Genomic DNA, 27,318 nt, shown 5'->3' with positions numbered 1-27,318 from the left:
GCCCACGCAAGGTTGTAGGATGGGCTCTGCTATTGTCTAAACTCTCTGATCAGGATTACTAGACAGTTAGGCCTGAATATTATACTTAGCAATAGGCGGGGCAGCAGGACAGGACCCAGGGCCTGCATAGCTCATTGTTTGGGGCTCCAAATAGAGCAAGAGTGTGCATCAAATATCCTGTTCTGGTAAAGCCACTGGTTTTGCTCTCCAGATCTCCAGACAAGGCTGGAGAGGCTTGAACCAGGCTGTGCTTTCTGTTCAAGTGCTACTGTAGGGAGGGCTGTTGGATGGGCTACACAGCTTCCCATGTGGTCTGGTAAGTTTTCCTCGTCAAGTAGACTAAAGGCTATATTCGGCAATAGGCAGGACTATGAATTAGCCTGTCCAGGCACAGCTAGAGAAGCAGCTACAAGGCCACTAATGCTCTTTGTTTATGGTTTTGACCTAACCTGACTTGTGCCCCAAGTTCCCTGGCTCAGCAGGGCTACTAGCTTTGTCTAGGTCATCAGCTCTGCTTGCCCACCTCTCAGCTTGAGTGTTACTTGGTTATTATGCAGCCTCCAGGTGTTTTTACCAACTCTTACCATCAGATGGGACTATGAGCCATGTTCTGCAGCAAGTGGTGCTGTGACTCAGGCTTCTATTTGGCAGGACTGGGAGGGCCCTCTCTAGACAACTCTTAAATTTTCCTGAACAGACTTTCTGGTCTCAAAGGGCTGAGAGCCACAGTCCGCAATAGAGTAGGACTGTGACTCAGCTTTGCTAGTCATGGGAAGACCAAACACCAGGGCTGGCAAAATTCTTCATTTGGGGACTCAAAGTAGGCAGACATGCACCCTACCAAGTTTCCTGGTCAGACTCCACCCCAGACTTGATTTACAGATGAGCAGAGTTGCTGCTTGGGATTATTAACTTGGGCTCTGCAGATGGGAATTTGGTCTGCCGAGATCTGAGTGCTGGTTATTAGAAGTCTCTTTCCACTCTGTCACAGTCATATTCCCAATGCTTGAGTCCCACAGCTTCCTGTGATCCTCGTGAAGTGAAACCAGAGTTAAGGGCTCCCACAAAGTAACCCACAATTCTGCAGGAACTGAATGTCTCTCTGGTCTCTCTCTACCCACTAGAGGAATGATAGGCATGGTATTGTGGCAGCCTAGGGGAAGGGCAGTGGGATCAGAGTGTAGCTGTTCCCCTCACCTTTCTAATGCAATCTGTCTCTGTCTCTGTCTCTGTGGTGCAGGGGGTTGCTTTAGCCTCACTCCTGTGTTCTAGTATTGTCTAAATGGTGTCTTGTCCATGAGTAGTTGTTCATTGTTCTTGTAAGAGGAAGTGATGTTAGGGATGATGTGTGTCATCATTTTGGTGACATCACTCTCTCCTACCTCATTCTTTTTGAAGGCAGTATACTATTCCATTATGTAGATATGTCATAATGTTGCCAATATGTCAATATGTTGAACCTCTTTCCTTACTAACATATGTATTAGGAACTTGTTTTGGTATAGTGTAAATATATGTGGCAGTGAACTTAAGTCTTTACATGCATATGTAAGTATACTAATGAAAAATTCCTGGAAGTGGAATTCAGTAAAGCAAATCACTTTTGGTTATTTGGTAATATAAGGAATCTAAAGACTGCTACTGGCTAATAGGTTTTTTATAATAATAAATTCTTCTATTTTAAAGATTTTATTCTTTATTATAAAAGTTAAATATAAGTATTACAAAATATTTATAAAATATGTTACATTCTTTAAAGAATAAAATCTTTAAAAGAATTTGACTTTATTACTATAAGAACTATGATTAAATTAGCTTTACTTGTGAGTAATATCACTCAAGAAGATTTTAAAATATATGCATTTTTATGAAAGCATCCTTAACATGGAAACAGTGATGAGTTTGCTAACCCAACAGAAATTATTGGCTCAGAATTAAAGACCAAATAAAAAATTAGTTTATATTTAATTATGCTGTTAGCTAATACTGCTTCTTAAGGTGTTAAGTTCGTAACGAAACAATTTTATATATGCACAAAGATACTCAAGCTAAGTTCAAATTCTAGTTCTGTACTGGGCTAGCTTTATGATATCCAATACCACTTAGATTATCTGAACCTAAGTTTTCAGTCTGTAAAATCTTGCAGGTGGTGATAAACAGTGTTATAAAGTTCATGATGATTCTAGCTTAGTGGCTAGTACTTATTAGGCACCTGATGTATGACTGAAAAATAAAGCACACTCAAAAAGTATATTAAATATTTAAAAATAAATACATCACAGTATGGTAGTATTCAAGTTTTTGAAAGGACCATAGGAATTGTTTTTGCATTGGTTTTCAAATGAGCTCAGTGTACTTCAAAGGTTCTGTTATTTTCCAAAAAAATTTAAAACTACCAATTTCATCCATTGGTTTTTCAAATTTTAGCATTTCTTCACAGGCAGCCAAATAAAGGCTGAACAGTGTGGTGACTGATGAGTTAGGCTGCAAAAACTCAGTTGCCCAACCATCTGCTGCAACCTCTGAAACACCTTCTTGGGGAACTCTCTAGTTCATCTGAAGCATTTAATAATTGAGGAAGCTAGAAAAGAGAGATGCTATTTTTCTTCTTCTAGGTGACATAGAATCACACAGGTCACTAGAACCACATGTCTGGAATTAAAACTGCAATCTACTGTCTCATTCTGTTACTCTTTCTATTCTATTACCAGTTAGTAAAATCCTTACAATTTGGTCACATATTTAAAAGCTGAGTAGTATCTTCTTGTAATAGTACATTTGAGTTTTATCATAATTTTATGGTAGCATGAATTAAATATTAAAATTGACTTTGGCTATTTTATCAGTATCTTCTGATAAGATGATACACATGCTGGAAAAAAATTGTTGTTTTTCAAAATCTGTCATATCATGCTGATTCTTTACATGCAATTTGTTGGGCAGGAGCCACTTCTGAAATCTATTTAATTTTGGTACTAGCCATGCTAAAATCTGGAGTAAAATCTAGTTGTATGTTTGAAGACAAGAACTGAAGAATAAGCAAAGGCTTGTAAACACTTTAAAAGAAAACAGTAAAGGTTTTATTAGAGTAATAAGACCAAAGCCCACTGCTTGTAATGCTCAGAGAAAGTATATCTAGTAGATTCCATGTTTGTTTCTATCTTGTCCTGCTTAAAGCAGATGAAGAAATAATAAGAGATAGATAACTTATTTAAATGGGCTCAGTCTCTACATTCAAATGAATTATCCCCCAGAGAACTGAAGAACCTTATGAACGTGATTTCAGAGCCTTTGTCAGTCAGTATATACTAGGGAGTTAGGAAGACTAGGGACAAGTAAGAAAAATGAGAAAAAGCAAGTACCAGTGTTTTCAAAAGTAGGCAGAGGTAGATGTTAGACATTTTTAATCAGTAAACTTAATGCCAATCTCTATCAAAGTTTTGAATATGTTTTGGAACATTATTTTTCACTTACAACTATCCTTACTCTTTTCCTAAGATTACAAGATTGGTATATCAAAATATACTGTAACTATTAATTTTTTTCTATACAAAAAATTATATGCATCTTCTAAATTATTATATACTATGTACTGTATTATACCACTTACATGGTATATACTATATGCCTCTATAGTCTGTAGGTGTATACTATATCTACTGAAAAGTAACTAAAAAACATTCTTATGCTCAGATATCACCAATTTTAGCATTTAGGTTTGTATCCTGGATCTTTTTTCTGTGTACATATTATGTATATTATATGTAAAGAAATTTACTTCTATTTCTGGCTTGCTAGGAATTTTATTTTAAATCATGGATAACATTGACTTTTATTAAATGTTCAAATGTTTTTTTCCTTCTATTGAAATGATTATTTTTTCTCATTTAATTAACATGAAAAGTTACATTTATATATTGTTATTAAACTATTTTACTTTGCTTTCCTGGGATAAATGATACTTACTTGTGATACATTTTTTGTACATTGCTCTGTTTCTTTGGCTAATATTTGGGACTTTTAAAACAATATTCACATATAAAAATGGCTTAGGATTTATTTTTCAGGCTGTCCTTACCCAGTTTTGGCATCAAGATTATAAAAATTCTCAAAGAATGGCTAATTTGAATTAGTGTTTTCATTACCTTTGGATATGTAGTAGAATTACTGAATCAATTGGTATCTTTATTTTTAATTTTTTGAGGAACCTACAGACTGTTTTCTTCAGTGATTGCACCAATTTACATTTTCACCAAGTGTGCATGAGGGTTGCTTTTCTTTTAGGTCTTTGTCAACACTTGTTATTTCTTGATTTTTTGGATTTTAGACATTCTGACAGGTGTAAGAATGTACTTCATAAAAAAAAATTTATCTGCATTGTGAGTTTGGTTTGCATTTCCCTTACAATAAAGGATGTTGAGCATCTTTTCATGGGTCTATTGGCTATCTTTATATATCTGGAAAAATGTTCGAGTTCACTGCCTGTTTTAATCAGATTGTTTTTGTGGTTTTGAGTTTTGTAAGTTCTTTATCTATTTTGGATATTAACCCCTCATCAGATATATTATTTTGCAAATATCTTCTCCCATTTAGTAGATAACCCTTTCATTTTGTTGGTTTCCTTCTCTGTGTAGAAGTTTTTTATTTTGGTGTAGTCACAATAGTTTATTTTTGCTTTTGTTTCCTTTGTCTGAAGAGATATCTACAAAAATGTTGCAGCAGCCAATGTCAAAGAGATTACTACCTATGTTTTCCCAGCACTATTTATTGACAGGCTGTCTTTTCCCCATTCTACATTCTTGCCCCCTTTATTGTGGGTTAGCTGGCCTTAGAAGTCGGGGTTTATTTCTAGGCTCTGTCCTATTCCATTGATCCATGTGTCTACTTTGGTGCTAGTACCATACTATTTTGACTACTACATTTTGTGGCATTTCTTGAAAACTGATTGTGATGCCTCTAGCTTTGTTCATCTTTCTCAAGATTGCTTGGCTATTCAGGGTCTTTTGTGGTTTCATATGAATTTTAGGATTATTCTAGTTATATGAAAAAAAATGCTTTCGGCATTTTAGTGGAGATTGCATTGAATCTTTAGATTGTTTTGGAAAGAATGTCCATTTTAACAGTACTAATTCTTCCAGTCCATGAGCATGGAATACCTTCCCATTTGTTTATGTCATCTTCAATTCATTTTATCAGTGTTTCATAGTTTTCAAAGTAATAGTCTTTCAGTTCCCTGGTTAAATTTATTCCCAGGTACTTTGTTTTATTCTTTTAATGCACAATGGTAAAGGGAATTGTTTTCTTAGTTTCTCTTACTGCTACTTTATTAGTGTATAAAACCTTGACCAATTTCTGTGAATTTTATATCCTGCAACTTTACTGAATTGATTTGTAATGTCTTTTTGATGGCGTCTTTAGGATTTTCTATGTATAGTATCATACCATCTGTAAATAGTGATAGTTTAACTTTTTTCTTACCAATCCAGATATTTTTTATTTCATTATGCTTGATTCTTGTGGCTAGGACTTCTAGTTATGTTTATTCTACTAAAAAGTGAATAAAAGTGGTGAGAGTGGACATCCTTGTTTTTGTTCCTGTTCTTAAAGAAAAAGCTCTCCGTTTTTCACCATTGAGTATGATGTTAGCTATGGGTTTATATGGTCTTTATTATGTTGAAGTATCTTTCCTCTAAACTCATTTTGTAAAGAGTTTTTATCATTAATGGATGTTGAATTTTGTCAAATGTTTTATCTACATATTGAGACAATCATATGATTTTTATTCTTGGTTTTGTGGATGTGTATCACATTGATTGATTTGCAAATAATTGAACCGTCTTTTCATTCCTGGAATAAACTTCATTTGTTTGCAGTGAATGATCCTTTTAATGTAATACTAAATTAGGCCTGCTAATATTTTACTGAGAATTACTGAGGATTTGTTGATGTGTTTGGAAGCTCTCTTTCCTCTTTTATTTTTTGGATTAGTTTGAGGAGAATAGGTATTAACTCATCTTTAAATGTTTGGTATAATTCACCTGTGAATACATCTGGTCCTGGATTTTTGTTTGGTGGGAGTTTTTTGTTTACTGATTGTTTTATTACTAGTAATCAGTGTATTCAGATTTTCTGTTTCTTTTTGATTCAGTTTGGGAAGATAGAATGTTTCTAGGAATTTATCCATTTCTTTTAGTTGTCCAATTTGCTGGCATATAACTTTTCATACTATTGTGTTAATCCTTTGTATTTCTCTGATGTTGGTTGTTACTTTCCATTTCTGGTTTTACTTCTTCTTCTTTTTTTTTTTTTTTTTTTTAACTTATTAAGTCTTCTAAAAGGCTTATCAATCTGTTTAATCTTTTTCAAAGAACTTCTTGGTTTAACAGATCTCTTCTGTTTTGGGTTTTTGGGTTTGGGTTTTTTGTTTGTTTCTATTCCATTTATTTCTACTCAGAACTTTATTATTTATGTTCTTTTTCTGATTCCTTCAGGTATAAGATTAGGTTGTTTCCTTGAGACTTCTTTCTTCAGGTAGGCCTTTATTGCTATAAATTTCCCTCTTATATCTGGTTTTGCTGCATGCCAAGATTTTGGAACATTGAATTTTCATTATTTGTCTGCATGTGTTTTTTGTTTTTTTTTTAATTTTCTCTTTGACTTTTTGGTGACATATTGGATGTTTAGTAGCATATTATTTATACTCCATGTGTTTGTGTGTTTTCCATTTTTTCCCTTAATATCTAGTTTCATACTGTTGTGATCAGAAAATGATGCTTGGTATGATTTCAGTCTTCTTATATTTATTGAGACATTATTTTGTGGCCTAACATATGATCTGTCCTGAAGAATGTTTCATTTGTACTTGAAAAGAATGTCTACCCTATTGTTTTGTATGGAATGTTTTGTTTATATCTTGTTATGTCCATCTCGTCTAATGTGTCAGAGACATTATTTACTTATTGACCTTTTGCCTGGATGATTCCTCCATCAATGGAAGTGGGGTAATAAAATCACCTACTTTTATTGTTATTACTACCAATTTCTTCCATAATGTTTTAATATTTCATTCATATATTTATTTATAATTTTTATATCCTCTTATTGGATTGAACTCTTTATTATTATGTAGTGCCTTTCTTTGTCTCTTATTATGGTCTGTTTTAAGTCCTATTTTGTCTGATAGAAGTATTACTACCCTGGCTTTTCTTTTGCTTCTATTTGTATGAGATATCTTTTTCAATGCTTTCACTCTCAGTCCATATGTATCTTTAGGTGTGAAGCAAGTCTCTTGTAGACACCATATAGATGGGCTTTGATATTTTATCCCTATCTTCCTACCTCCTTAACTTTTGAGTGGAGGATTTAGACCATTTACATTTAAAGTTATCATTGATAGTTATGTACTTTTTGCCATGTTATTAACTGTTTTCTGGTTGTTTTATCCTTCTTTGTTCCTTTTTTTTTTTTTTTTAAGATTTTACTATTTATTCATAAGAGACATACAGAGAGAGGCAGAGACATAGGCAGAAGGAGAAGCAGTTCCCTGCTGGGGACCCAGTGTGGGACTCAATCCCAGGACCCCAGGATCATGCCCTGAGCCAAAGGCAGATGCTCAATTGCTGGATCACCAGGTGTCCCTTCTCTGTTCCTTTCTTGTCTTCCTCTTTTTTTCTTATGATTGATGACTTTCTATAGGGTTGTACTGGGCTTTATTTTTTATGTATCTATTATGGGTTTTGTGTTTGTGGTTACTATGAGGTTCATTTGTAAGATCCTAAGTATATAGCAGTCTAAATTAAGTTGATAGCCCCTTAACTTTGAACATATTTTAAAAGAAATCTTTTTTTACATCTTCCATTTGTCATATTTTATATTTTTTTATTATTCATAATTTTTATTTTCTAATATGGATTTTTCTTTTCCACTTAAGGCTCTTTAACATTTCCTGTAAGGCCAGGTTAATGGTGATAAACTCCTTTCATTAACTTTTGTTTGTCTGAAAAACTCTTTCTCCTTCCATTCTGAATGATAACTTTGTTGGGTAGAGTATTCTTGGTTGTAGGTATTTTCCTTTTAGCACCCTGAATATACCATGCCATTCTCTTATGGCCTTCAGCATTTCTGTTGAAAAATCAGCTGATAGCCTTATGGGGCTTCCTTTCTTTCTTTTCTCTCTTTTTTTTTTAAGATTTTATTTATTCATAGAGACACAGAGAGAGAGAGAGAGAGAGAGGCAGAGATACAGAGGGAGAAGCAGGCTCCATGTAGGGAGCCCAACGCGGGACTCAATCCAGGGTCTCCAGGATCATGCCCTGGGCTGCAGGCGGTGCTAAACCGCTGAGCCACCGGGGCTGCCCTGGGGCTTCCTTTCTATATAACATTGGCTTCTCTCTTGTTGCTTTTTAAAATTCTCTCTTTAATCTTTGACATTTAATTTATATATGTCTTATTGTGAACCTCCTTGGGTTTGCCTTCTTTGGAACTCTTTTTTCTACTGAACTTGAATGTCTGTTTCCTTTTTCAGGGAAGTTTTGAGCTATGATTTCAAGTACATTTTCTGCCCTTTTCACTGTTCTTCTTCTGGGACCCCTATAATGCAAATGTTTGTTTGCTTAATGTTGTCCATGAGCTCATTAAGCTATCCTCATTTTTTAATGCAGTTTTCTTTATGTTCTTCAGCTTGGGTACTTTCTGTTATACTGTCTGTTGGTGTTCCATTCTTCTGCATCTGCTAATCTGTTGATTCCTTCAAGTGTATTTTTTCATTTTTTTTGTTATGTATTCAACTTTGGTTCTTTTTTTCCATTTATTTTTTATTATTTTTAAACTTGAACTCAACATATAGTATATTGTTAGTTTCGGAGGTAGAGTTCAGTGATTGGTGAGTCTTATGTAATACCCAGTGCTTATTATATCACATGCCCTCCTTAATGCCCATCACCCATCCTACCATCCCCGTCTCTTCCAGCAACCTTCAGTTTATTTCCTATGATTAAGAATTTCTTATAGTTTGTCTCCTCTTATTTCATCTTGTTTTATTTTTCCCTCCCTTCCCCTATGATCCTCTGTTTTGTTAAATTCCACATATGAGTGAGATCATATGATAATTGTCTTTCTCTGATTGGCTTATTTAACTTAGCATAATACCCTCTAATTCCCTCCATGTCATTGCAAAGTACAAGATTTCAGGTTTTTTATGGTTGAGTATCCATCAAATTTTGATGGTTCCATTGTATACCACATCTTTATCCATTTATCTGTTGATGGACATCTGGGCTCTTTCCATAGTTTGGCTATCGTGGATATTGCTGCTATAAACATTGGGGTGTGGGTGCCCCTTTGGATCACTACATCTGTATCTTTGGAATAAATACCCAGTAGTGCAATTGCTGGGTCATAGGGTAGCTCTGTTTTCAACTTTTTGAGGAAACTTCATACTATTTTCCAGAGCAGCTGCACCAGCTTGCATTCCTGCCATGAGAGTTCCCCTTTCTCTGCATCCTTGCCAACATCTGTTGTTTTATGACTTGTTAATTTTAGCCATTCTGACCAGGTATGAGGTGGTATCTCACTGTGGTTTTGATTTTGTATTTCCCTGATGCTGAATGATGTTGAACATTTTTTCATGTGTCTGTTGGCCATTTATTTCTATGTCTTCTTTGAAAAAATACCTGTTCATGTCTTCTGTCCATTTCTTGGACATTTCTTGGATTATTTGTTCTTTGGGTGTTGAATTTGATAAGTTCTTTATACATTTTGGATACTAGTCCTTAATCTGATAAGACATTTGCAAATACCTTCTCTTCTGTTGGTTATCTTTTGGTTTTGTTCACTGTTTCCTTTGCTGTGCGAAAGCTTTTTATCTTGATGAAGTCCCAGTAGTTCATCTTTGCCTTTGTTTTCTTTGCCTTTGGAGATGTGTCTAGCAAGAAGTTGCTCCAGCTGAGATCACAGAGGTTGCTGCCTGTGTTCTCCTCTAGGATTTTGATGAATTCCTATCTCACATTTAGGTCTTTCATCCATTTTGAGTCTATTTTTGGGTATGGTATAAGAAAATGGTCCAGTTTCATTCTTCTGCATGTGGTTGTCCAGTTTTCCTGACACCATTTGTTGAAGAGACTTTTTCCATTGGATATTCTTTCCTGCTTTGTCACAGATTAGATGACCACAGAATTGAAGGTCCATTTCAGGGTCTCTGTTCTGTTTCATCAATCTATGTGTCTGTTTTCGTGCCAGTACCATACTGTCTTGATGATTATAGCTTTGTAATAGAGCTTGAAGTCCAGAATTGTGACATTACTAGCTTTGGTTTTCTTTTAGCTATTCAGGATCTTCTCTGGTTCCATACAAGTTTTAGGATTATTTTCCCAGCTCTGTGAAAAAAGTTGATGGTATTTTGATAGGGACTGCACTGACTGTATAGATTGCTCTAGGTAGCATAGACATTTTAATATTTTTTCTTCCAATCCGTGAGCATGGAACATTTTTCCACATCTTTATATCTTCCTCAGTTTCTTTCATGAGTGTTCTATGTTTTCCAAATACAGATCCTCTGCCTCTGTAGTCAGGTTTATCCTAAGTATCTTACAGTTGTAAATGCGATTGACTCCTTAATTTCTTATTCTTCTGTTTCATTGTTAGTGTATAGAAATGCAAGTGATTTCTGTGCATTGATTTTATATCCTGCCACTTTGCTGAATTCCTGTATGAGTTCTAGCAATTTTGGGGTGGAATCTTTCAGGTTTTGCACATAAAGTGTCATGTCATCTATGAAGAGAGTTTTTCTTCTTTGCCGATTCAGATGCTTTTATTTCTTTTGTGTCTGATTGCTAAGGCTAGGACCTCTAGTACTGTGTTGAACAACAGTGGTGATAGTGGACATTCCTGTCATGTTCCTGACCTTAGGGGGAAAGCTCTTGGTTTTTCCCCATTGAGAATGATACTCACTGTGGGCTTTTTGTATATGGCTTTTATGATAGGGATATCACTCTATCCCTATACTATGAAGAGTTTTAATCAAGAAAAGATACTATACTTTGTAAAATATTTTTTTCTGCATCTGTTGATTGGATCATATGGTTCTTGTCCTTTTGTTATTTTTAAATTTATTTTTAAAGACTTTAATATTTATTCATGAGAGACACAGAGAGGCAGAGACATGTGCAGAATGAGAAGCAGGCCCCCCACAGGGAGCCCGATGTGGGACTCGATCCCAGATCCCGAGATTATGCCCTGAGCGGAAGGCGGACACCCCACCACTGAGCCACCCAGGCATCCCCTTGTCCTTTCCTTTATTAATGTAGTGGATCACATTGATTGATTTGCAGATGTTGAACTACCCTTGCAGCTCAGGAGTAAATCCCACTTGGTCGTGATGAATAATCCTTTTAATGTACTGTTGGATCTTATGGGCTAGTATTTTGGTGAGAATTTTGGCATCCATGTTCATCCAGGGATATTGGTGTGTAATTCTCCTTTTTGTTGGGGTCTTTGTTTGGTTTTAGGATCAAGGTAATGCTGGCCTGATAAAGTTTGGAAGTTTTCCTTCAATTTCTATTTTTGAAACAGCTTCAGAAGAATAGGTAATAATTCTTCTAAACATTTGGTAGAATTCCCCTGGGTAGCCATCTGGCCCCCGACCCTTGTTTATTGGGAGATTTTTGATTACTGCTTCAGTTTCCTTGCTGGATATTAGATCTGTTCAGGTTTTCCATTTCTTCCTGTTTCAGTTTTGGTAGTTTATACATGTCTAGGAATGCATCCATTTCTTCTAGCTTGCCTAATTTGTTAGCATATAGTTGCTCGTAGTATGTTCTTATGATGGTTTGTATTTCTTTGGTGTTGGTTGTGATCTCTCTTTCATTCATGATTTTATTTATTTTATTTATTTCTCTTTTCTTTTTGATAAGTCTGGCCAGGGGTTTATCAATCTTATTAATACTTTCAAAGAACCAGCTCCTAGTTTTGTTAATCTTTCTTTTTTGGTTTCTATTTCATTGATTTCTGCTCTTATCCTTTATTAATTTTTGTCTCCTTCCAGGTTTAGGCTTTATTTGCTGTTCTTCCTCCAGCTTCCTTAGGTATAAGATTAAATTGTATATTTAAGACCTTTCTTGTTTCTTGAGAAAGGCTTGTATTGCTATATACTTCCTCTTAGGATAGCCAGTGTTGCATCCCAAAGGTTTTGAACAGTAGTGTTTTCATTTTCGTTTGTTTCCATGAATTCTTTTAAATCCTTCTTTAATTTCCTTGTTGATCCATTCATTCTTTGGTAGGATGCTCTTTAACTTCCATGTATTTATTTCCAAATTTCCTCTTGTGATTGAGTTCAAGTTTCAAGGCACTATGGTCTGAAAATAATGCTGGGAATGATCCCAATCTTTTCATACCAGTTGAGACTTGTTTTATGATGCAGTATGTGATCTATTCTAGAGAATGTTCCATGTGCACTCGAGAAGAATGTGTATTCTGTTGCTTTAGGATAGAATGCTCTGAGTATATCTATGAAGTCCATCTTGTCCAGTGTATCATTCAAAGCCCTTGTTTCCTCATTGATCTTCTGCTTAGATGATCTTTCTATCGCAATGAGTGGGGTGTTAAAGTCCCCTACTATTATTGTATTGCGATTACCATGTTTCTTTAATTTTGTTAATTGGTTTATATAATTGGCTGCTCCTGTGTTACAGGAATAAATATTTTCAATTGTTAGATATTCTTGTTGGATAGCTCCTTAATTATGATAAAGTATCCTTTCTCATCTCTTTTTATAGTCTTTGGTTTAAAATCTAATTTGTCTGATATAAAGATTCCTACTCCAGTTTTCTTTTGATGTCCATTAGCATGATAAATGGTTTCCACCCCCTCAACTTCAACCTGAATGTGTCTTTGGGTCTAAAATAAGTCTCTTTCTGAAAGCATATTGATGGGATTTACTTTTTTATCCAATCTGATACCCTGTCTCTTTTGATGAGGGTATTTAGTCCATTTACATTCAGAGTAACTATTGAAAGATGAATTTAATGCCATTGTATTACCTGTAAAGTCACTGTTTCTACATATTGTCTCTGTTTTGTTTTGTTTTGTTTTGTTTTGTTTTTTCTGGTCTATGTTACTTTTGGGCTCTTTCTTCACTTAAAGGATCCCCTTTAATCCCTGGGTGGCTCAGCGGTTTGGTGCCTGCCTTTGGCCCAGGGTGTGATCCTGGGGTCCTGGGATCTAGTCCCACATCGGGCTTCCTGCATGGAGCCTGCTTCTCCCTCTGCCTGTGTCTCTGCCTCTCTTTCTGTCTCTCATGAATAAATAAATAAAATATTTTTAAAAAAAAGGATCCCCTTTATTATTTCTTGCAGGGCGAGTTTAGTGATCAAAAATTCTAGTTTCTGTTTGCCCTGGAAGCTTTTTATCTCTCTATTTTGATTGTCAGCCTTGCTGGATAAAGTCCTCTTGGCTGTATATTTTTCTCATTTACCACCCTGAATATATCATGCCAGGCCTTTTTGGCCTGCAGGTCTCTGTGGATAAGTCTGCTGCCCGTCCAATATTTCTCTTGTCTCAAGCTTTTTTCAGGATTTTCTTTGTCTCTGAGATCTGCAAGCTTCACTGCTATATGTTAAGGTGTCAACTTACTTTTATTGATTTTGAAGGGTTGTTCTCTGTGCCTCCTGGATTTGAATGCCTGTTTCCTCCCTAGTTTAGGGAAGTTCTCTGCTATAATTAGCTCCAGTATACCTTCTACCCCTCCCCCTTTCTTCTGGGATCCCAATTATTGTAGTATTGTTTCACTTTATGTTATCAGTTATCTCCCAGTTTCTCACTTCGTGACCCAATAGTTGGTTATCTCTTCTTCTCAGCTTCTTTGTCCTCCATCATTTTGTCTTCTGTATCACTAATTCTCTCTTCTGCCACATTTATCCTAACAGTTAGAGCCTCCAGTTTTTATTACATCTCATTAATAGCCTTTTTTATTTCAACTTGATTAGATTTAGTTTTTTTATTTTTCCAGAAAGGGATCCTCTAGTGTCTTCTATGCTTTTTTTCAAGCCTTGCTAGTATCTTATAATAATTCTGAACTCTAATTCCAATATCTTATACCCATACTAATTAGGTCCCTGGCAGTCAGTATTGCCTCTTGTTCTCTTTTTTGAAGTGAGTTTTTCCATCTTGTAATTCCATCCAGAGAAGAATAGATGAACAATAGAACAGAATACTAAAATGGCAACAACGATGTGGGAGAAATACACACTAAACAAATCAGAACCAAAAAAATAAAAAGTTAAAAAATATATATAATCAGAAAGGTGAAAAGAACAGAGACTGGATCCTATGTGTGTTCTGATCTGTTTGTTAGAAAGGTAGATTGCAAGATTGTAAAAGAAATCTTATATATGTACAGAAATAAAATAAATACAATGAAAGGATAAAATGTAGTTGTAAAAATGAATATTAAAAGACAAAAAGAAAGAATATAAACAGGTGAACAGAGCAGAGCAATACACAATATCCTGGGTTTATTTTGGTCTATTAGAACAAACTCATTCCAAAATTGTAAAGAAAAAAACTATACATATATAGGGTATATATATATGGTGTATATATATATATATATGGTTATATATATATTTATACACATACACACAAAAAAAATTAAATACATTGTGAGGATAGAATGTAACTGTAAAGATGAAAATTAAAAAAGACTTTTAAAAAAAGAATATAATCAGACAAGTGAAGAGAACAGAGCAATACACTAGATTCTGTGTATTTTGGTCTGTTAGAAGAAACTGCATCCTAAAATTGTAAAGAAAGAAAAACTTATATGTACAAAAATAAAATTACAATAAAAGGAGATAGTGTAACTATAAAAATGAAAATTAAGGGAAGCTGGGTGGCTCAGTGGTTTAGCACTGCCTTCAGCCCAGGGCGTGATCTTGGAGACCAGGGTCGAGTCCCACGTTGGGCTCCCTGCATGGAGCCTGCTTCTCCCTCTGCCTGTGTCTGTGCCTCTCTCTCTTTCTCTCTCTCTGTGTGTGTGCCGTGAATAAATCTTAAAAATCTTTTTAATGAAAATTTAAAAAGATTTAAAAGAGTTGATCGAAATTGGTTGCAAAGGAAAAAGAAAAAAGTTTTTAAATTGGAAGACTAAGGAATTATGAGAAAAAAAACACAAATTCTCTATATATTTGCCTAGCACTGGGGTTTTCCACTTCTGTGTGATCTGTAAACTTGGTCTTAGCTGAATGTTCTTGCTGATCTTCTGGGGAAGGGGCCTGTTACGCTGATTCTCAGGTATCTGTCCTCTCCCCAGGTGGATCTGCACTGCCTTTGCCAGGGGGCCAGGCTAAGTAATCTGTTCTGGATTGTTCTATGTGGCTTTTGCTCCCTAAAGGCTTTCTACCTGCTTTAGAGGATGAGGGTGAAGATAGTAGCCTCCCAGTCTCCAGCTCTGGAGTTCAGGCACTCTCTATGCTCCTCAGGGAAAATCAGTCACTCCTGTCTCTGTCCACACTTTGTGCTCAGCTGGCCTATGACTGATCATTTCTGTTTCAGGCACTTGACCTCAATTATGAGTCTCCAAACCCTGTAGGGTCCTGCACCATGCACCTGCACCACTCCCCTTGGAGGGGGGCTCTCACTGAGATTCTGCTGTTTGCTGGGCCCTGTCCTGGAGAGCAGGACAACTGTGCCACAGTTTGTGGTTTGTGGCAAGACCTAGCCAAGAGCCCACTCCTGGGCTTGCTGATGCAGTCGGATTTCCTGCTCTGATGCACTTAGGTACCCCTGTTCTTTCGGTGACCTTGGGGATCCTGAGACCACACTGTCCCACCTAGGATTCTGTCCCATTTTGCCACCAGAGCACCTTTCCCTCACCGGAGACGACTTCTAAAAGTTCCAATTTTGTGCTCTACTGATATATCACTTTCCAGTAGCTGCTGCAGAGGCTCCTTCCTCCAGCAGTTTATCTTCCCATGTATTGCCTTGGATTTGCTTCTCCACACCTTCTACTTTGCAGAAAGTGGCCGCTTTTCTATTTGTAGAATTGCAGCAATTCTTTTCTTAGAGCTTCAGTTGAGTTTGCAGGTGTTCAGAATTATTTGATAGCTATCTAGCTGAATTCCTGGAACCAGAGAAAATTAAGGTCTCCTACTCCTCTGCCATCTTGGACAGGAACCAAGTCTGATTGGTTCTTATATTTTTTACCTGTGTTGAAATTCTGAGTTCTTCTACTCTTCAGTGTGAGCATCTGTATAATCATTACTTTGAATTCTTTGTTAGCTAAATTGGTTTATCTGTTTCATATAGTTCTTTTTCTGAGGTTTTTGTCTTGTTCTTTCATTGGTAACATATTTCTCTTTCTCTTCATTTCCTTGACTTTCTGTGTTTGTAGAAATAGCAGAATAGCTACTTTACATAAATTTGCAGGAGTGGTCTTGTATATGGTCATATCTTGTGTAGATTGTGTGTTCCTGGTGCTTTAGGTTAGCTGGCTGAAGTTATGTCTGACATAGGCTGTGGTTCCCAGGGCACTCCATGCTGGGCCTGCCCTGTTGAGATGATGGCTGGAGGTAAAGTGGGTGGGGACTGAGTCAGTCTTGGGTTACTTCCAAAGCTAGTATGAAGGTTAAAAGACAAAAATAGCAAAATTAATTTTAACTAAAATATTAAATAAGGGCAAACAAAATAGAAATATGTAAAACATGATAACATATACATAAAACATGGAAGGAGAAGTAAAAATGAAGTTATTTTAGAATGTGTTTGAACTTAAGTGACCATCAATTTAACACTGGGTATATGTACTTAGCATGTTATATACAAACCTTATGGTAACCACAAATCCAAAACCTATAATAGATACACAAGAAAATAAGGAGAAAGTAACCAAACAAAACACTAAATCAGTCATCAATCTGAAGGAAAGAGAGCACATACATATTAATGATTAATTATAAATGGCCTACATGCTCAAATCAAAAGACATGGTAGGGAGAGGATGGGAGGAATGGATAAAAACAAGACTCCTTTATTTGCTGCCTATAAGAGAGTCACTTCAGATCTAAAGATACGGACTGAAAGTGAAGAGAGGCGAAAAAGATAATTCCAGTGCAAATGGAAGTGAAAATAAAAAAGCTGGGGTAGCAATACTTATATCAAACAAAATACAATTTAAAATAGACGTATAACGCCCTTCTTTGTCTCTTATTTCAAATAATAAAGGGGTTATCCAAGAAGAAGATATGTAACAATTATAGTTATCTATGCACTGAACATTGGTGCTCTAAATACATGAAACATATAATGTAATATATAATGTAATCTAATAGACAAAGGGGTTATCCAAGAAGAAGATATATAACAATTGTAATTATCTATGCACTGAACATTGGTGCTCTAAATACATGAAGCATATAATGTAATGTATATTGTAATCTAATAGACATAAATGGAGAAATGGACAGTATAATAACAGGTGGGGATTTGAACACCCCACTTACATCAATGGATAGATAATCTAGGCAGAAAATCAGTGCCTGAGCTGACACATTAGACCAGATGGACCTAACAGAACATTCCATCCCAAAACAACAGAATATACATTCTTTTCAAATACATGTAAAACATTCACCAGGACAGATCACATTAGGCTACAAACCAAGTCTCAGGAAATTTAAGAGTGAATTCATATCATGCATTCTTTTCTGACCACAATGATATAAAACTAGAAATCTGTTACAAAAAAAAGAGTATGGGGACGCCCAGTGGGTCAGTGGTTGAGCGTCTGCCTTTAGCCCAGAGTGTGATACTGGAGTCCAAGGATCGAGTCCTGCATTGGGCTCCTTGCATGGAGCCTGCTTCTCCCTCTGCCTGTGTCTGCCTTTTCTCTCTCTGTCTGTCATGAATAAATAAATAAAATCTATTTTTAAAAAAAGAATATGAAAAAATATGAAAGACAGGAGGCTAAACAACATGCTATGAAATAAGGGGTCAAGGAAGAAATCACAGAGGAAGTAACAAATACATAGAGGCAGCTGCAGATGAAAACACAATGTTTCAGGATATTTGGGATGTAGCAAAAGCGGGTGTAAGAGGGAAATTTATAGTGTAGTGATAAAGGCCAACCTCAAGAAACAAGAAAATCTCAGATATATAACCTTTTACCTAAAAGAACTAGGAAAAGAACAAAGCCTAAAGCCAGTAGAGGGAAGAAAATAATAACAATTAGAATGGAAATAAATGAAATAAAGACTTAAAAACAATAGAAAAGATCAATGAAACCAAGAACTGGCTTTTAAAAAAAATAATAAATTTGATCAACCTTTAGCCAGACACATCAAGAAAAAGAGGACCTAAATGAATAAAATCAGAAATGAAAGAGAAGTAACAAATGACACCACAGAGATAGTAAAGGATTATGAGAAGGATACTATGAAAAATTATATGCCAACAAATTGGACAACCTAGAAGAATGGATAAATTTCTTGAAACATAACAATCTTCTAAAACTGAATTAGGAAGAAGTAGGAAGTTTAAATAGACTGATTACTAGTAACAAAATTGAATCTGTAATTTAAAAACTCTCAACAAATAAAAGTCCAGGGCCAGGTGAATTCTACCAGACCTTTAAAGAAGAGTTAATACCTATTCTCCTCAAACTTCCAAAAAGTAGAAGAGGGAAAACCAAGGACCCTAAAAAATAGAAAACTACCGGCCAGTAATATCCCTGATGAACATGGATGCAAAAAAAAAAAAAAAAAAAAAAAAAAGAATCCTCAGTAAAATATTAGCAAACTACATTCAATATATTTTTAAAAATTACCATGATCAAGTGGGATTTACTCCAGGATATCAGGGCAGTCTAATACTCAAAAATCAATCAACATGATACACAATACTAACAAAGTGATCGATAAAAATCATACAATCAGCTCAGTAACTGCAGAAAAAGCATTTGACAAAATTCAACATCCATTCATGATAAAATTTCTCAAAAAGTGGGTGTAGAGGGAATATAACATAATAAAGGCCATATATGACAAACTTAGAGTTTAACATCATACTCAGTGGATAAAAACAGAGCTTTAAGATCAGTAACAAGACAAGGATGTCTTGTTCTTGCCACTTTTGTATAAAATAGTACTAGAAGACCTAGGTACAGCAATCAGACAAGAAATAAAAGTCATCCAAATTGGTAAGAAGTTAAACGTGTAACTGTTTGCAGATGACATGATACCATACATAGAAAATACTAAAAACTCCACCAAAAACTATTAGAATAATATTCAGTGAAGTTGGAGGATACAAAATATGCAGAAGTCAGTTGTGTTTCTATATGCTAATAACAAAGTAGCAGAAAGTGAAATTAAGAAAACGATTCCATTTACAAATTAATATGGGAAAAGGGGAGGCCACAAACCATAAAACAGATACTTAACTATAGAGAACAAATTGAGAGTTGCTAGAGGGGAGGTAGGTGGAGGGAGATGGGTTAAATAGGTGATCGGGCCTAAGGAGGGCAAAAACAGATCCATAAAGACAGGGATCAATCTGATGGTTGCCAGAAGGGAGAGTGGTAGTGAGATAGGCAAAATGAGTGAACTGTAGTAGGAGTTACAGACTTCCAGTTATGGAATGAATAAGTCCGGGGAATAAAGAGTACAGCATAGGGAATATAGTGAATGGTATTGTAATAGCATTGTATGATGAGATGTTGTCGTGAGCACAACATAAGATATAGAATTGTGGAACCACCATGTGGTACACTGGAAACTAATGTAACATTGTGTGTCAACTATACTTCAATAAAGAATTTTTTTAAATGCTACCTTATAGGATATATTTTTCATATATACTCTCTCCCACCTCTCTGTAGTATTTGGAAGTAGATCTTGGATATCTTATTGTTGTATTCATAAATATTTTACCTTGTATCTCTTTAAAATACAAAGACTTTAAAAACACAGTGCCATTAACGAATACCAAGAATAATGTCTAAAAAATTAACGTTTTAATATTTCAAATATCTAGTTAGTACTCAAGTTCCCAATTGTTCTTTGAGCTATTTAAAGATCTTAAGTCATTCTCAGGGACCAGAAGGGTCTACATATGTAGTAAATAGTACTGAGAGAATCAGGGGCCTTCAGATAAAATACATATGAGAAAAACAATTATACAATTAAGAAAAAAAAAGCTGGTGGACTGGAAAGGAAAGGTGTGGTGGCAGAGTGGAGGGAGGTGTGTGTTTACCACTTGATGCTCTGCCCATTTCCCCTTAGGGGATCCTTGACTCAAGAGAGGTTGTTTCCCAAAGGGTCATGATTGATCTCTTGTCAGAATCCTGGGCATACAGCAGGAAATGGTATTCCTTCAGTTTTCTTTGCCTCCTTCCCTTTCTTTTCCTTCCCCTCAGTCACTGTGGTCTCTCCTCAGAAAGAGTCCCTTCAACTGCCACATATGTGGCCGGGCACATCCCCACTTAACACCTTTACACTTCCACCTCCTGCCAGAAAAGTCATATGGGCCTGCCACCACTTCTGCCACTTGTACCATCACCCCTGGTTCCACAGCCTTCTCTGATGTCTAGTCCACCCACTTTCAGGTGCAGAGATGGATGGTTCTCTCAGGTGTCCTGACATGCTGTGCAGAAGTATTTTTGTTTAATTATGCATGTTTGCTTTATGGATCTGATTAGTTATAAATTGAAAGGTGGGGAAAAAAGGAATAACTCATGTTACCATGATGTTGATGTCACCTAAAAGATAATGTTTTAACCTAAATTTTTTCACAAACTTTATGGAAAATGTTTGAAGACCGTAGAACTACTATTTTTATCTAGAAATGTTTTACAGGGTAATCTCTGCACCTTGGATAGTGCTATATAGTTTTATGCAACTGTCTTGGTATATATTTGCCTGAACTATGATTCTCAAAAGCCAGTGTTTCTCATCACATCCTTTGGCTGAGTTTGCAACCAACCTAAATGATTACTCATGTATGCTTCAGGCAAATGCTCAAGAATTTATTTACAAATCATTGTGAAAAGGAAAGACAAAAAAGGAAACATAGGCTAAAGTACCTTACTAAATTGTTGGTAGATCTATTTTCCAGTTTATTTTATGTTCATGAACACTACATGCAGCCTGCTTTGTAGGTCTTGTATGGTACTACTAAAAACATTATTTCACTGCTAAGTGCAGTGTTATTCTCAAGTACTATTTTTTTTATGTTTATATACCCATCATAGGAACTATCCAAAAACCTTGAGCTGAGTACTAACAGTTTCCAACGACAGTTGCTTGCTGAAAGGAAAAGAGCATATGAGGCTCATGATGAAAATAAAGTCCTTCAAAAGGAGCTACAAGAACTGTATCACAAATTAAAAGTAAGAATGTATTTATTTATTTAATGAATAATATATATAAAATATATTGAACACTCAGCATTTTAAAACACTCATATTTGTAAGTTGGTACAATATAATTTACAAAATTCTATTCTCTTTAGTACTTTTAAAGAAAAGTTTTGTTAATATGATCACTATGACAAATGCCAAAAGTGAAACAATAATCCTAATAGGATTGATATAACTGAAATAAGTTATGAAATCCTGGAAGGAATTGTTGGAACTAGAGTTCTTCTCTGTTAAGTGGTTGAGTAACCCAATATTTTTCCTCAGATAACCCCCAGGATTATTTTAAAAGTTGTTTCAAATATTGCCCTTCATTTTCAGCTTTGAGAAGAAACATTCACATTACTTAGTTTTCTTAAAGGTATCCAGATATCATTGATAGGTGGAAACTTTGTGCAAAACTGAATGTGATTTTACATAGAATTTTCATTTTGTCAATCAAATTCTCAGAAAGAGCCGTAGCCTCAAAATGATAAAGAACACTGTATTTAAAAAAAAAAAAAAAAAAAGTATAATTTTTAACTTGTAATTCAAAACCTATGTTTGAAAGATGCTAACAAAATGATTTTGGTCTCTTGCTAAACTTGGATCACATTTAAAGACACTAGTAGATCAGATGAGAGTGGATAGAAAATGAATTTTGCCTTATTTATTTTGATTGCCCGTACATATTGCACTTTTTAGGGAGAATCATTGTCCTAACGTAGATGTCCTAGAGATATTCCTTTCTGTTATTCTGTGGATAAGAAGAGAAACTGAACTAGATACAATATAATACATGCCAACTTGGTAAGGACATTATAGTATTATAGTATAATATATTCCAATTTGACAAGGTGAGAATTTTTGTTTTATTTCAAACTGATAACTCTACATCCTAAATTGTATTGGGTTTCTTTTCAGGAAAAGGAGAGAGAACTGGATATAAAAAACATATATTCTAATCGGCTGCCAAAATCTTCTCCAAAGAAAGAAAAAGAACTTAGATCAAGAAAAAATGGTATAGTAGCTATTATTATTGAAACACATATTGTGTCACTTATTAATAATAAAATTAAATAATTCTAAAGTAGAAGGAAGGCAAAAGGAAAAGAACTTCATTGAAGTAAATTTAAATTTCCTTATAGTTAATTTTCAGAAATCAGTTTTTTCAGTTTTTCCTAAGGTTCAAATTTTTTCTTAAAATTTATTTTTGAAACTTTTATAAAAATAAGAATACTCCAAACTGGAGTTTGATTATAACGAATCTTCATTTATGCATCACTTAGCTTTAACAGTTACATATTTTACTAAACTTATTTCATCTATTTTTTTCCTACTTCTAGAGTTTTTTTTTTTTTAAGAGCATTTTAAAGTAAATCCCAGCTGTCATTTCATTTCACTCATAAACACTTTGGTATTATTATACATATCTTTCCTTTTTTTTTTTAAACAAAAGTATAAATTTTTCTTTTCTGAGTTGCAGAAAGTTAAAAACAGACTTTGTAAAAGCTTAATAGGGTTTACCTGTCTAAATTGTTCTCAATTACTTAATTGCCAGTAAATCCTAGAAACAGAAATAGTGAGTAGTCCTAGAGCTGAGCAAAACATGCATTATCTCATGTAAATGGTGAACATTTAGTAGTTAAATTCCATATATCTTAGCACTGTTCAATATGATTAGAAAATTCTTCTGTAATTTTCATGGTAGCTGCATGCCAGAGTGATTTTACAGACCAGTGTACAAAAGGAGTACAAACCAGTGAAGACTTCGAGCTGGAAGAATTTCCTATAACACCACAAACAGTTATGTGTTATGAAAACAAATGGGAAAAACCTGAACGTCTTACGTTGGTGAGTTTAGCAACATGATTAGGTACTAAACTCTACGTTTGAAGTTATTCCTAAAAAACACGGTATGAAACATTTTAAAAGTTAGCAGTGAAGCTACTGCTGTATCTGTGTAAATGTACAAGTAGCCTTTTAAAGAAAGTGATTTATTAAATTCCTTTGGACGGACTCTTCGTTGTCATTGGATCTTCCAGATGCTTCAAGAAGTTTAGTTGTACTTTCTGGGTTGGAGATAGAGGTCTTTTCTTTTCTTTTCTTTTCTTTTCTTTTCTTTTCTTTTCTTTTCTTTTCTGAGAGAGAGAATGATCAGAGAGGGAGAAGGAGAGAAAGAACCTTAAGTAGGTAGGCTCCATGCTTAGTGCAGAGCCCAAAGCAGGGCTTGATCTCACAACCCTGAGATCATGACCTGAGCTGAAGTCAAGAATCAGACACTTAGCTGACTAAGCCACTCAGATCCCCAGAGATAGAGGTTTCTTACCTTTTATGTACCCAGATAATCTCTAAAAATCCTCCTTGCTTTTACATTTAATAGTAACTTTTACTGGTTTTCAAATGATTTTTTTTTAATTTGTCCCCCCCTTTTTTTGTCTTCTATTATATGAGAATTTTACAGATTAGCTGAATGTTGAACAAAGTAATTACAGCAGAATCTGACTGTAGAACATTCAAATTAGAGTGAAATTCAGGGGGGGTCTGTCTTGGACCTTCATTTAAAAGGACTTATAAACTGAATACCAGAATGTTCTTTTCTCTAAGAGGGTTCTATATTTTGTATTTATAGTTTAAATTCCAAAGAGAACAGTTTACCAGGGATCCAGCATATTTCATATATTCCTGTTTTTGTGCCTTGTAAGTTTCCCAGAGACCCAGAGATCTTTTCTTGTGGTATAAAACAGAAAGAATGGTCTGACTTGGTTCCTGAGTAGCTATCTGCTAAGTGTCCTTCTTTCTATATTTTCACTATCATTGAAAGTAGATCATGTTGTCTTTTTAAAGAGGGTAAAGTGTGGAATAGCAAAATCATTCTTTAAAAGATCCTTTGTAGGATTCAGCATGAGGAGCAGCAATCTAATATAATGAAGAGAGTATAGCCTTGGAGTTAGCACTGCTTTTTAATTAGATTCTGGTTCTAACATTTTAGTTTGTGTGACTTCCTGGAGCCTCTATTTCCTACTTTATAAAACAGGAATGGGCTACCCTTCAGGTTGTGGTAATAACTAATCACAAAGTTTATAAAGCTCTTAAGACTGATCCTGCCATTTTAAAGGGTCTCAGCAAATGGGAACATTATTAAAGTCCAAACTAATTTGCTGTTGGAAAGAGACCCAGCATACAGTGGTTCAAGCAACATACAAGTCTTCTTTCTTTTATAATAGATTGAAGGTCAGTGGGTAGTTCATGATAGGTAAACAGCTTTGTTCCTTGGTAGTCATCCTCTGTCTTACTGTTCTTCCACCTTAAAGAGTATGGTTGGAACTGGCTCACCACCTATATGAGAAGGAGGAACAAGGAAATGGAGGGCAAGAAGCTTTTATTTTTATGTGATCAGAAGTTGCATACATATTTTGACTCACATCCCTTCGGTCCTATTTAGCTGCAAGGGAGAGTAGCAAATGTAGTCTCCAGTTGAGCATCCGTATGCCCTGCTAAAACTCAAGGGATTCTGTAACTAAAAGGAAAACAAGGAAATAGATACTAGGGGACAATCCTCTGCTGTACTAATAATAGGTATTTACTTTTACTCAGAAAAATTACACATGAAAGGGACCATAAGAAACAAGTAATTTTAATCTTACATTTTTATTTGATTTAAATATTATGAAATTTACTAAAGACTTTAGAAATAGTAAGTATAAATTTGAAAGACGGAATGCAATTGTTACTTCCTGTATTATATAGTTCAGCAGCACCTCCTCACATGGCCTCCATAGTTGGTTAATAGCCTTTTCTGGTTAACTGAATTAATCAGATTTGGTTGTGATATGTGCAAAAGAAAGATACTTCTGAAACATGTCTCTTCAGTATTTTATGTTGGTTATTGGCTTTAATTCCATGATATTGATTTGATATATCTTACACTTTTTAAAAAAATTTTAACTAAAGTAAATAATCTTGCGTGCTTTTGAAGCATCTTTCAGAGGGTTGTGACTTACTGCCTTATTAAATTAAAATGTGCTTTAATTTCTAACTTAGTTGGTGTCATACTTGATGGGAGATGACTCTATGATATTTAAATAGCATTTTCCCCTTTTGACATGTGAACTTGCATTTTTTTAAAAAAATATGTAATAGGACCTGGAATTTCAAGAGAGAGGTAAACATGAAGAAGCAGGGATTCTAAACTCAGCTGTGAAAAGAGAAGAAAAATTTGTCAAAGATCAAGGACTCCATGTTGTAAAACAGGAGGTTGAGAAGCTGGAGGATGGTAAGAAAGAGTTTAATCAAGTGATGAATCAGAATCCTTTAGTAAAGAAAGTGTTAGCATCCCTGAATATTTTCCAGCTGAATAGTGAACTGGTTGTACAGAATAAGAAAAGGTCGATACAATGGTAGTAGGTGGTCTATTAGGAATCACAAACATTTGAATAAAGTTACTAAGGAAAGAAAAAAAATAACTCAAGTTGGTATTTGGGGTTAGGGAATAAGGACAAGTTACCTTTTGGAAAATTCAGATGAAGTAGAATTGAGATAAAAGAGAAAATTTTTGTGTGTATGTTAACTAAAGCTTGATGAAGAGGTAACTGAAAATTGGCTTGCCCTTGAGATTCCAGTCTGTACACTAGCCCAGACATTAACATCAATGAATTGTGAAATCCTAAATATATTCCTGTAAGTTTTCTTTTGATTTAGTATGTAAAGTAAATCTTTACCATGTTCAACCAGTAGTGTGGAAGTTTAGTGAACCAACTTACATAGTATCAGATACTGAAAATGAAGTTCAGGAATAAATTCATTTCCATCTGGATAAAATGTCTTATAGGTATGGGCAAAAGGAATCCCTGTCTGAGCATCTGCATATAGTTCATTAGTCTTATAGAAGCTGCTTACAGAGAAATCCTCTTCTTCTTAAAGTTAATAGAACATAAAATTATGATCCAATTGTTGCTTAAATTAGTGATTGTATATTTGTGTGTGTTTAAAACAATGTAACATTTGAAGTAGAAAATAAATTACTATTGGGTAAGTCACAAAGCGATGCTTTCATCTAGAAAGCATAGAATAGAAATGTATTATGGTCAGTTGTGTCTAGGTAACAGGAAAAGAAAGTAACAGAAGACTGGCCCCTTCTTTTCAACTTTATTTTTTTTTTCCTGGACTTTGTATGGAATGATCTCTAACATCAGTGAGAACATATGCCATTTACTAAGGTTACTAAGAGTAAGTTGTATATACCTCATGCCCATATCTTAAAATACGTCCATGTGTATTTTTTCAAAATAAGGATATTTTCTTGCATCATTGCAGTATAGTTTTCAACTTCAGAAAATTTAACTTTGATACAACATATTTCTCAAATCTGCTATCCATATTACAGTTTTATTAGTTGACACAGTATTGTCCTTTATAGATATGATTATGAATTGCATTTAGTTCTCCTATCTCTTTAGTCTTCTTTAAATATTTCATGAGATTAACACTTTTGAAGAATAAAGACCCACTTTAAAAAATAGAATATTCCTTATTTGAGGTTTATCTGAAGTGTTTTTTTTTATCTAAAGTGTTCTGATATCCAACTTAATGTATCTTCACTCAGAATACTATATAAGAGATGTTGTATTCTTCTCAGTGTATGCATCCAAAGGTTCAATTTAAGTTTGAACTAAACTCCCATCCATCAATCACCTTCCATTCAGTGTAAAGCACTTATATTAAGTATAAAAAATAGAGAACCTCCTTCCTCACCTCTACACTGGAGATAAAATTTGTTCTATAAATGTGAATTTTAAATGCAATACACATTAAGTATATTTTCTGAATTCCAGAATATAAAGTGTAGCAGTGAAATTCATGGTGTTCATTCTCACTGTACTAATAACTAAATTAGATACACCATTTTGTAAAAGATAAGAATTGAGTTTTCCTAC

The 27,318-nt window shown here is 34.8% G+C and overlaps 1 protein-coding gene and 1 long non-coding RNA gene across 10 annotated transcripts in view; one reads left to right on the top strand and one right to left on the bottom strand.

Annotated features, from left to right (window-relative positions):
- Positions 1-27,318, top strand: part of LCA5 (lebercilin LCA5) — an 83,589-nt gene that overhangs the window by 53,435 nt on the left and 2,836 nt on the right. For all 9 annotated transcript variants that reach the window (XM_038554592.1, XM_038554593.1, XM_038554590.1 and 6 more), the window contains 4 exons: positions 21,239-21,376; positions 22,307-22,403; positions 23,094-23,236; positions 25,526-25,658. In XM_038554592.1, coding sequence (XP_038410520.1) covers positions 21,239-21,376; positions 22,307-22,403; positions 23,094-23,236; positions 25,526-25,658 — 511 coding nt within the window. The remainder of the gene's footprint in view (positions 1-21,238; positions 21,377-22,306; positions 22,404-23,093; positions 23,237-25,525; positions 25,659-27,318) is intronic.
- LOC119874203 overlaps positions 15,086-27,318 on the bottom strand; it is a 34,340-nt gene continuing 22,107 nt past the window's right edge. The window contains exon 3 of the long non-coding RNA XR_005367948.1: positions 15,086-16,606. This is a non-coding gene — a long non-coding RNA (uncharacterized LOC119874203). The remainder of the gene's footprint in view (positions 16,607-27,318) is intronic.

The sequence above is a fragment of the Canis lupus genome, chromosome 12, assembly GCF_011100685.1.
Source record: "Canis lupus familiaris isolate Mischka breed German Shepherd chromosome 12, alternate assembly UU_Cfam_GSD_1.0, whole genome shotgun sequence".
In the NCBI taxonomy this organism is placed as follows: Eukaryota; Metazoa; Chordata; class Mammalia; order Carnivora; family Canidae; genus Canis; species Canis lupus.
This window is presented reverse-complemented; position numbering and strand designations above follow the sequence as displayed.